Source organism: Carlito syrichta, unplaced genomic scaffold, assembly GCF_000164805.1.
Source record: "Carlito syrichta isolate Samal-C Ts95f unplaced genomic scaffold, Tarsius_syrichta-2.0.1 Scaffold307333, whole genome shotgun sequence".
Taxonomy (NCBI): Eukaryota; Metazoa; Chordata; class Mammalia; order Primates; family Tarsiidae; genus Carlito; species Carlito syrichta.
This window is the reverse complement of record NW_007251429.1, coordinates 223,537-235,575: the sequence shown is the minus strand read 5'-3', so window position 1 is coordinate 235,575 and position 12,039 is coordinate 223,537. Positions and strand designations below refer to the sequence as shown.

Genomic DNA, 12,039 nt, shown 5'->3' with positions numbered 1-12,039 from the left:
GGCTCTGGATTTGTTCTATTATGAAATAGGATGGTGGATGGGAAGCTTTGCTGTCTCTTGTAGTTTTTGAAATTCAAATAAAGTGGGAGATGGGGCACTAGGAATCAGATACTACTTGCAAATTAAAAGTTCACTTATTGTGGTGTATGTTCCCTGAGACCCACTCCCCACTACCACTCTATATGGCAATGCAAAGCAGAAACCAATGCAAAAGCAATTGAACATATATACACACACTACTTTGGATAATGTTTTCAAAGTTCATCCATGTTGTAGCATGTCCCAAAAGGTCATTTTTTATTGCTGAATAACATTTCATTATATGACTATGTCACATTTTGTTTACCTGTTTACCAGTTGATGGATATTAAGATTGTTTCCACCTTTTAATCGTTAAGAAAAATGCTGCTGTGAATATATGTATGCAAGTGTTCTTCATGTGGTCATATATTTTCATTTCTCTTGAGTATATACCAAGGAGCATTACTGAATCATATGATAAGTATATGTTTAACTTTTTGACAAATTGTCAAATTGTTTTCCAAAGTAGCTACATCATTGTACATTCCCACTAGCAATATACAGTGATTCAAATTTCTTCATTTCCTTCCTAGTACTTGTTTTTATCTCCTTTTGTACACAGACATCCTAGTGAGTGTGAAGTGACATCTCATTGCAATTTTGTTTTGCATTTTTCTTATGGCTAATGATGTTCAGCATCTTTTCATGTGTTTATAACCCATTTGTATATCTTCTTTGGATAAATATCTATTTAAATTCTTGACCCATGTTTAAAGTTGGATTTTTAAAAATTTCTGAATTGTTAACAACTCTATATATTTTATTATTTTTTAAAATGTTAGATTCAAGGGGTACATGTGCAGTTTTTTTAAACTGGTTTATTGTGTGATAGTGAAGTTTGGGCTTCTGTTAAATCCATCACCCAAATGATGAGCATGGTACTCAGTGGGTAGTTTTGCAACCCTTGTTTGCCTCCCTTCCTTTCCCCTTTAGGAGTTCCTGTTGTCCATTGTTCCCATCTCTAGGTCCACATGTATTCAGTGTTTAGCTCCCACTTATAAGTGAGAACATGTGGTATTCAGTTTTCTACTTCTATGTTAGTTTGCTTAGAATAACGGTCTGAAGATGCATCCACATTGTTGCAGAGGACCTGATTTCATTATTATGTATGGCTGCATAGTGTTTCATGGTGAATTTGTATCATATTTTCTTCACCCAGTCCACCATTGATGGGCACCTAGGTTGGTTCTGTGTTTTTGCTATTGTGAATAGTGCTGCAATAAATATACAAATGTAGGTGTCTTTTGGTAGAATGATTTATGCTCCTTTGGGAATATGCCCAGTAGTGGGATTCCTGGATCGAATGGTAAATTTATTTTTAGTTCTTTGAGAAATCTCCAAAGTACTTCCCAAAGAGGCTCTATCTACCAGCTCACATTCCCACCAACAATGTACAAGTATTCTCTTTTCTCAGCAACCTCACCAACATCTGTTGTTTTTTTCACTTATTAATAATAGTCATTCTGACTGGTATGAGGTGGACTTCCCCTGCTAGGTAAGTATTTTAAGAACCCACTGGCATCAGTGAACCAGCTAGTGTTGTAAGAGGTTGACCTCAGTGATTTTTTTTTTTTTTTTGGGGGGGGGGTGGGATTCTTTCAAGGCATTTGTTTATTTCATGATAGGTGGTTTACAATCACCAAACTGCACTGTGTGTGTTCAGCAGTTGTTGACCAAAAAACAGCATGACCCCCACTGCCCACCCTTTGTATTCACCTGATCTTGCCCCAGGCAACTTTTTGTTTATTTTCCTGGATGAAAAAAAATCCTCAAAGGGAACCATTTTGCCAACATGGGAGAGGTGAAGCAAAAATTGGCAGGAGCACTAAAAGTCTTCAAAATTGATGAATTTACAAACTGTTTTTGAGCAGTGGAAAAAGTATCTGGATAGGTGTATTGCCTCAAACAAGAGTACTTTGAAGGTGACTGAAGTTTAAACATGTAAAAATAAATACGCGATTTTTTATAAATAAATTCTGGGTTTTTGGGGGTTCCCCCATGTGTCTCATTGTGGTTTTGATTTGCATTTCTTTGATGATTAATGATGTTGAGTATTTGCAAAACTTTTCACCCATTCTTTGGATTATCTTTCCATTTTTGTTGGTATACTTTGAAGAACAAAAGTTTAACATTTTGATGGCTCAATTTATTATTTCTTTTGTTACTTGTGATTTTGGTGTTGTATCTAAGAGACAATTTTCTTGCCCAAAGTCATGAATTTTTGTAGTTTTAGCTATTATATTTTGGTCTATGATTCATTTTGAATGAATTTTTGTATATAGTATGATGTAGGGGTATAACTTTATTTTTCTGCATATGGATATCTGGTTGTCCCAGCACCGTTTGTTGAAAATTCTTTTCTATTCTCATTCAATTGTCTGGGTATCCATGTGAAAATGAATTGTCTATACAAAGGTTTATTTCTGGACTCTCAATTATAGTCTATTGATTTATATGTATATTCTTATGTCTTGATTAATATAATTTAGTGGTAAGTTTTGAAGTGTAGAAGTGTGAGTTCTCCAGCTTTGTTCTGTTTCTTCAAACTTGTGTTGGTTATTTGGAATCTTTGGTTTTCATATGAGTTTTAGAATCAGTTTGTCAACTTCTTCAAAAAAGAAAACAACTGGAATTTTGATAGGGATTGTGTTAAACTGTATTAGTTGAAGATCAATTTCAGGAGTATTGCCATGTTAGCAGTATCAAGTTTTCTAATTCATAAACATAAATCATCTTTCCATTTATTTAGATATTTACTTTATTTCAATGTATTTTATAGTTTTCAGTGTTTGAGTCTCAAGCTTCTTTGGCTAAATTTATTTTTAATATTTTATTGTTTCCATGACTAATGTATGTGCAATTGTTTATTTAATTTTCAGATTGCTCTTTGCTACTGTATTGCTATTGTAATGTATTGTTCATCACTACTATAAAATTGATTTTTGTTTATTGATCTTTTATCTCACAACCTTGTTGAACTTGTTAATTCATTCTAGTAGTTTTTTTGTTTGTTTTTGTGTATGTGTAGATTCCTGGAGATTTTCTATATTTAGATCATATGAGAAGAGAGAGTTTTATTTCTTCCTTTCTAATCTAGATTTATTTTTTTCTTTTCTTACATAAGTTTTCTAACTAAAATCTCCAGTACAATATTGAATAGGAATGGGGAGATAAACATTTTACTCTTGATTTCAGAGAAAATGTATTCAGTCTTTCACTATTACATGTGATGATAGCTGTGAATTTTTTGTAGGTACCTTTTGTCAGGTTGAGAAAGTTTTCTTTCATTAGTTTGATTAGTAATTTTATCTTAAAAGGGGCTAAATATTATTAAATGCTTTTTCAACATCTACTGAGATAATCACGTGGTTTTTGTCCTTTATTATATTAATACAGAATATTACATTGATTGATTTTTGGATGTTAAATCAACTCTGTATTCCTAGGAATATGTCATGGTGTATAATCCTTTTCATGTGTTGCTCGATTCAGTTTGCTAGTATCTTGCTGAGGACTTTTGCATTTATAAGAGATATTGGTCTGTAGTTTTCTTGTGATGTATTTGTCTAGTTTTGATATCAGTAATAGCGGCCTTGTAGAATGAGTTGGGAATTGTTCCCTCCTCTTCTACTTTTTGGAAGAGTCTGTGAAGGATTGTTTGTTAATCTTCAAATGTTCTTATTTTGGTTTTTTATGGATTTCTTTGTAGTTTGCTTTTATCAAATTGCAAATAAAGCTTGTAAATGGGGGCAAGAAGGTGGTTTTTATGCTGATTGGTCCCTCCAGGCCAATTTTGCTAAAGTGAAAGTACAGAATTCTAAGTAAAATTGTTTGCTTTATTTTGCCTCACTCTATTAAACGATAATGGATTCTCCACCACTGAAAGACATGCCTAAGTGCCGAAACAATTTTAAAGATTTTCATATCTTGAATTCACAACCATAGTTAAAAGATGCCTTTTAGTGTCATTTCCTCTAGTTGAGCTCGGCTCACTATCCTTATTTTAAGAAATCATACATGTAGCTTATTAGTTCAAATTGTCTAGAAATTTTATTTAAAAGAGCCTGTTAAGAAATGTTGTACTGACCTTCGCTTGAGTAAGAGAGTCTGAGAACAAAGAGAGTTTGTTGAATCCCAGACATCATGTAAGGTAATATGAATAATAAATATTTAGATTGTCTTTCTACATGTTGCAAGGTAATCTCTGGTCATTAGTCACACTACTAACTTTAGTGGGAAAAATTAGCACTAAAGAAATAACAACAGCTAATGTTTACTAAGTAATTACTTTGTACCAAACACTTGTACCAAACACTGTCTTAAATTCTTTTTTTTTTTTGAGTTGGAGTCTCACTCTGTCGCCCAGACTGGAGTGCAGTGGCCACTCCCAGCCACCACAGCCTTGACCTGCTGGGCTCTGGCGATCCTTCTGCCTCAACCTTCCAAGTAGCTGGAACTACAGGCGCACGTTACCATGCCCAGCTAATTTTTTGATTTATTGTAGAGATGAGGTCTCGTCAAGTTGCCCAGGCGGGTGTCGAATCCGGGGGCTCAGGCAAACCGCTCACCTCGGCCTCCCAAAGTGCGGGATTACAGGCTGAGCCACCGAGCCCGGCCTTAAATTCTTTATACATACTATCTTTTATTTTTCATAGCAATATTATGAGGTCAATACTTGCACTTTTCTCCACTTTACAGATGAGGGAACTTAGAAACAGAGAGGTAATCTAAGTCTGTGGTGTCATGCAGTTACATAATGTTGGAGCCACCATTTGACCTAAGTTACGTGACTACAGAGCCTAAACCAGAAGTTAAAGGGGATTACATACACTCCAGAGCAGGGATTCAAATTCTGAGTCTCTGTATTCAAGTTCTGGGCTTATAAATCATTTGTCTCTCTTGATGAATAATAAAATTTGCAGTCAACATTTAAGAAATGTCCATAGAGGGTATATTCAGATGGTACTAATGACTTGAGATTAGACAGTCTCTATAGGAAGAACTTAATAGGCAAACTAATAAAATAAATATTTAACATTTATTGAGTGTTTCCTATATTTCCAGGGTAAGTTATTTACTCAGTTAAATTAGTTAAATGTGGAAAATAACTCTATAAAATATGTATTATTATCATCACCTTCATTTATAAATGAAGTCCCTGAAGCAAAGATGTGGGTAACTTGCCCAGGGCCAATTAGCATAAGTAGCATAACCTAGATTTGAACCTACAATGCCTGTGTTCTTAACTATCTTGCTATGCAATTTCTCTAAGTAAATAGTTACTGGAATATGACAATAATATAGTCATACCAAGAATGCAGTTATAGAGAAGGCTGGGTCATTGTGTCTGTGCATGTGGAGATTGGAGTCACTTTTGTAGGAGAAAAGCACAAAGCTATTATGTGTAGTAGACAAATGTGTTGTGGGTGAAAGGAGGAAGAATGTTGTTATGTAATTTGAGACCTCCTGAAACAAATGTGGAAATATGAAAAGAAAAACTAATTTTGAAAAGGGAGGTTTTTAGCTTATACATTAACAGACAATAGGTTGATAGATTTTCACATGCACTCAGAAGCTGTGACCATATGCCTGAGAGCACTGTGGTCTGGGAGGGTGTGGAGCTATACCTCAGGGGTGAAAAAGGACAGTTTAAAAGAGCCAATTTAGAAAATGATTTTGATAAACCTCATTAGCAGATACAGAGGTTGAATCAATGGCAGATTAATAAAAACTCCAATTATACGTGTTTCTAGTCATCTAAGAAGCATCTGGAAATTAACAGGAAAAATCTGACCAGTTGGGTTAGTATTTCTCTTTTAGTGCCAAAATTTTTAAAGTTTTTGTTTGTTTGTGGCAGTAAAATCAAGACCTTGGTTTATTCAGCAACTTCTCTTCATGGGAACACACATATTTCCTCAGACATTGTTTGACAGTTTTCCTGCATAGCTTTCTACCACCTGCACGGGGTTATATATTTGGACTTCTGTGTTTGGTTGGGAAGAGAAAGACTTTGTAGTAGTTTTCTTATAGACCATATGAATCTTCCACATGGACTGCAGCCTTGACAGACTTCAGTGCTTCATTGTCTTCTTGTATAGATGTGTTCACCTTTTTGTCACAAAGGCTCTATTAAAGTCCTTCAGAGTTTGTGGCAATTTGCTACTTTCAAGGATTATCCACATTATCAGACAAATTACATATGTCTTCAATGAGATGATTATGAAGTTGAAACCTCTTAGTTATTTTTACTAAAAATAAAAATTACATTCATATCAAAAGCAAATAAACCAGTACTGCCCACCTTCCCCATTCCCCACATGCAAACAAAGACTGGTAAAAAGTTAATATACAGGGACTTTAAAAAAATACTTTTGGTCCATTTCTACTTTCAGTGTAACCTGATGGATCTTTTCTCAAGTCCTCACACAGGTATTCAGGAATACCAGGATGCTGTGCCCAGGATCCCAACGGCCTGTATCACAGTGGAAGATGCAGAAATGCTGTCAAGAATGGCTTCTCGGGGGATCAGAATTGTCATTCAGTTGAAGATGGGGGCAAAGACCTACCCAGATACGGACTCCTTCAACACTGTAGCAGAGATCACTGGGAGCAAGTTTCCGGAACAGGTGAGTAAAGGAGAGGAATGCCTTGTCTAGAATAGGGTGTTGTGGTGAAGTCTGAGCTTTTAGATAGTTTGGTAAAGAGAGAATATGAGACTACAGAGATGGTTCTCACAGACTCCTTGAAGAAAGAAGCTATGTATATGTGTGTGTGTGTGTGTGTATACATTTTTTTTTACATCAAAAGTTGTACTACCTTGACAGAAGAAAGAAAGGCAAGATTAGTCAGAGGGAAGAATGAGACCCATGGTGTGGAAATTCAACCTCTGAACAGTTGAGAATAATGTTTTGTACATATGTATTTGCACATATTTGTACATATGTGCCTGGCATTTGAGATCAAATCAATAACTAATACTCATTGTGCTTATTGTGTGAATTGTTGTATTTAATCTTTCAAAGCTCAGTGAAGTGGAATCTATTTTTTTCATTTTATAGGTGAGGAAACTAACCTAGAAGGAAACTCACTTGCCCAAGGTACACACTAGTAAGTGACTCAAGCCCTTATGAATAGTAAATCAAGCTTTAAACCACAGTGTATGTGCAATTTCCAGAGTCAGTGTGTGGATGTGTGTGTGTTTTTGTTGTTACTATTTTTATATTTTATTTTAAAGATGTGGGTTACAATTCAGGATTAGGCATACAAGTGAAGATCATACAAGTAAAGTTTGGGCAGTGTGTGTGTTTTAATGGTTTGGAGGCAGATCCAATCTCTATACTAGCTTAATGTCAAATAACTTGGGCAAGTTACTTATTTTCTGAGCTTTACAGAATGTATCTGCAAAGAAAGGGTTGGTATGTGTAGCTAACAAACATTGGGAGAACTAGGTTAGATAATGCACATCAAATAGCCTAGCACAGTGATTGGTACATTGCAGTTGTGTTTTCTTGTATTGCATCAAGTGAGGAAAAAACAGTTTTTTTAAGGCTTCTGGTACAAATCTCTTTTATTATTAGTTATTGACTTTCTAAAACTGGAACTTGAAAATAAAGTTATAAAGAAATTTCAGACTTTTGTTTGACGGCATCAATAGAATGAAGGAAAAAGTGAATAGTAGTGGGTTGGTGATGGAGATATAAGCCTTCTGCAGCGTGAGTGTGAGTTACTTGGCTCCTTAGTCTGTAGCAGCCAGGGAGTGTCAGAGTCTGAGGCTGAAGCATCTAGGCAGAGGATTTCTTAAGAGCCAGAGGGCTGAGTAAAGCTGGCTCTGACAGCATCCTGAAGGCCATTAACGTCCTCTGGCTGAGAAGGCCTGGGCCTATTCCTCAGCTCAGCCTGATTGTTATTTTCATTTTTAAAAAATCAGCTGTATTGAGTTACAATTTACATAGAGTAAATCTACCAAATTTAAGTGTATCACTCAATGAATTTTGAAAATGTATAGTGTATGTAATCACTACCACAATTATAACGTAGACTACCTCCACCACTCCTAAGGTTTCCTTGTGTCCCTTTGCAGTCCAGTCCATTTCCAACCCCCTGGCAGCCACTGATCTCCTTTCTAGAACTATAGTTTTATCTTTTCCAGAATTTCATATAGAAGTAGAATCACATACTCTGCAGTCATTCGGGTCTAGCTTCTTTGACTCAGCATAATGATGTTTAGATTTATCTATTTTGTTGATTCATTTCTTCCTTTATATTGGTACATAATATTTTATTGTTCGTTTATACCACAATTTATTTATCTATTTATTCAGCAGCTGAAGGACATGTGGGTGGTATCTAGTTTTTGACTATTATGTATGAGATATCTGTGAACATTCTTGTACTAGTATTTCTGTGGACTTATGTTTTCATGTCTCTTGAGTAAATACCTGGGAGTGGAATTGCTGAGTCTTCCTGAATTTTAAGCATCCTGGTCTCTGTCAAGATGCTTCACTCATCTATTCTGTGGGAGTAGCATCTTCTCCAGGAAGGTAGATGGACAATTCCAGAGAGAGCTCGGGAATTGGGCTTAAACTTTTACCTCTGCCTTAGTGTTGCCTAGCATTCCAAGAGTTGATCATAAATGCCTCATTACCAAGATTCAAAAGATAGAAGATGTACAAAAGTTCTCCCACAAAGAAGTCACAACATTACTTCCACAGAAGGAATATAAATAAGCACAGTAAAGTCAAGTTTGTGGCTGTATTTCGGGGAGGATCTGCCTTATAGCCGGCCTGGAACCACAGGGGACATACAGACTGTGACAGCAAATGAAAGCATGTAGTCCCTCTTTCAAGTGTTAGGTTGGTTAATGAACGTGAGTAAGCACTGTCCATCTTATTCTCGATAAATGTCACCTCTTCCATAAAGCTTCCTCTGGTAATTCTCCTTTCATCCAAATACTTTATGCCACTGTTATGATGTTACCTGCCACCAGAGCTTGCAAATACTCTGAGAAAAGGCACTTTGTTTACTCCCCCCGCCCCATGGCTATCCTAGGATTTGGCATGCAATAGCTTGTCAACACCTATTTTGTTTTTGCAAATGAAGAAAGTAAAGAGGGAAATGGTTGGAGCATTTTGTTAATCTTGATCCTCTTTAAACTTAGAAGTTTTCCTGCCCTTTTAGAATACTGATTGTCCATCAACATACGTGACCTCTCCTCTCAATGTAACTCAGCATGTCCAAATCTGAACACATTAACTCTCTCATATTTGATGTTTGCCTTAGTTTCTTGTGTCAGTTAAATGAACCACACATACCTGTTAACAGAATTACAAAACTTCAAACTATTTTTCATTCTCTCCTCTTTATTGCTGTCCTACAGTTAGGTATTGCATCTTGTTCATTCTACATTCAGCATATTAAAACAAAATTCTATTCCCACCTTGCCTTTACTCCTATTGCTGTCTGAATTCAGACCCTCAGTATTTCCCTCCTCATTTTTTTTCTTCTGGTCTCTCTCGTGCCCCTTCTGTTCTTGGCAATGAAGCTAAAGCTGTCTTTTAAAACATTGATCTCAACATGGTATTTCCCCTCCCTGTTTTCGATAAGATAAATGTTGTGATGAAGATAAATGCTAGAGTGAGTGATTAGAGGTGAACAGAAGATAGAGGGAAAAAAAGACAAAGAAGGAGGGGAGCCTGGAAGGTAAGATAGGAAGCAGTTATAGTAAGAGGACATTATATGGTACCATTCACAAATGAACAGAAAATGAGAATGAAGAAAGGGGGAAAGGAAATGCATGATGGTGATTCAAGGTCAACTAAAAACTGTTCTTTCATAGGCCAGTGAGAGAGTTTAGCTCTCTTAAATTCTGGTAAACTTTCCTAAACTCATCTAACTTTCTTTATTATCTGCAATGCTTACAGTAACACAAATGTTGGTTTTGATAGTTTAGATTGACGAACTTATGACTAACAAATCCTCGATACTTTGTTCCATAGCACACTAAAGAATAATGGTACTAAATAACTGAGCAAATTAGTTGCAATGGAAATTCTCTCTAAAAATGAAAAGGGTAAGTCGAAATTATCATAATTCTGCCTGAAGATCAAACATCTTGAGTGATCTGAGGGTAGGCAGAGGTGAGGAAGGTGGGTTGTCTTAGTCTGTTTTATGCTGTTATAGTAGAATACCACAGACTGTGGGAATTTATAATGAACAGAAACTGACTTATGGTTCTGGAGGTAGAGAAGTCCAAGAGCATGGCACCAGCATCTGGCAAGGGCCTTCTTGTCACATCATCCTAGGGCAGAAAGTGGAAGGACAAGAGAGGACAAGAGCAAGAGAGCAAGAGTGGGCTGAGCTCCTTTTTTAAAAAATAAACCTACTCTTGAGATAATCAGTGTTCTTCTGTGATAATGATATTAATTGACTAATGAGGGCAGAACCCTCCTGATCTAATTATATCTTATTAGGCCCCACATCCCAACACTGTCACATTGAGGATTGACTTTCTAACACATGAGCTCTTCAGTGACATATGCAAACAATAGCATGGACTAACAATGGGCAGTGGATAGATAATTTTTGGTGATAACACAGGCCCTTACATCTTATTAAACATGCATAGAACCTTAAAAGTAAAGCAGTTGCAATTAGCATGTAAGAATCCTCCTATTTTGTCCCAACAACCATGAACAAGATGTGGTGAATTTCAACTCTAGAAAAGTATGTATGTGATTGATAAAGTATTAGCACATTTCAAAACTCTATTGCATATAATCCAGTCATAAGCCTGACCAGGTTTTCAAAAGATGCTAGTAATACAAATACTTTATTGAGTTTCAATTTATGAAAATAGCAGGGTATTATAAACATAAATTCTATCTTCATTATAAAGAACATGTGGTGGCACATTTGGCTTCTCCAAGCCCAGAATTCTCTCTCTACTCTGACCTCCTCAGAAACTGTGCTCCTCTTTGATTTGGGCATATTGTACAGTATCTAGCAGATCTTGGACACTTTGAGGGTGTGCACTTCATTGAAGGAAAGCCATTTTCTGTAATCTCTGACATTAGACCTCTGAACCTATTTCCACAGACAGCTTTATCCCTGGGAATCCATAGTATCTTTGAGGCCCATCCTCTGGTTGAGAATGACTATGAGAGAGTGAGCAAAAAAGCTTTTTTATTTTTGAACTGATCTTTTGTGTTACTAAAATAGCAATATTATTTCTACCCCCATTCATTAAGGAACTATTTTGCATTTGAAAATTCAAAGGAAACTCATTGCCATTCATGAGTAGGTTTTTTTTTTTTTTTTTTTTTAAGTTGAATCTATAGAGGTTATCCTAACACTTAAGATAGTCTTAGTTAGAGGCACAGACAGAGATTATGGATTCTGGAAATTCAGGATCCCTAGAGATTTACTTTGTGCCTTTCAGATGAGGAAATGAACCCAGGAGTTACTTGTCCAAGGGAATACAACAAATGTGTGATAAGAACGTCTGGAACATGTCTCTAGATTTCCTGACTCCCATTTCTTTATACCCCTAAGAAGTTCCATTAAGCCTGGGCATACTTCTGCTAAATCTGATGGTGTCTAAATCTGATGGATATAGGTTGACTCAGGATACAGGCAGTGCCATCCTTATCAAGTCATCTCATAGGAGAAATTGTGCCTTTCTCATGTTTTTTCGCTTGACATCTCTTTCCTAGGCACAAAGAGCACTTATGTATACTGTCTCTTGTCTCAGAGTATCATTAGAACACTCATAAAGAGATTTCATTTGTAAAATTTATTTGGGCTTGGCCTATTCCTTCTATGCACCCCCCACTGCCCCCCCCTATACATACATCAAGTCCTCCTTGGGTCATTCCTCTTTAGCTCCTTGTCACTTTGGAAGAGGATCTGATGAATGCATCACTTCTAGGATGTTATGGCTCTTTTTTTTTTTTTTTTTTG

At 36.2% G+C, this 12,039-nt stretch overlaps 1 protein-coding gene across 1 annotated transcript in view; it reads left to right on the top strand.

The window, feature by feature from the left end:
- CPQ (carboxypeptidase Q) overlaps nucleotides 1-12,039 on the top strand; it is a 300,673-nt gene that overhangs the window by 126,606 nt on the left and 162,028 nt on the right. The window contains exon 4 of the mRNA XM_008064423.2: nucleotides 6,500-6,707. Coding sequence (XP_008062614.1) covers nucleotides 6,500-6,707 — 208 coding nt within the window. The remainder of the gene's footprint in view (nucleotides 1-6,499; nucleotides 6,708-12,039) is intronic.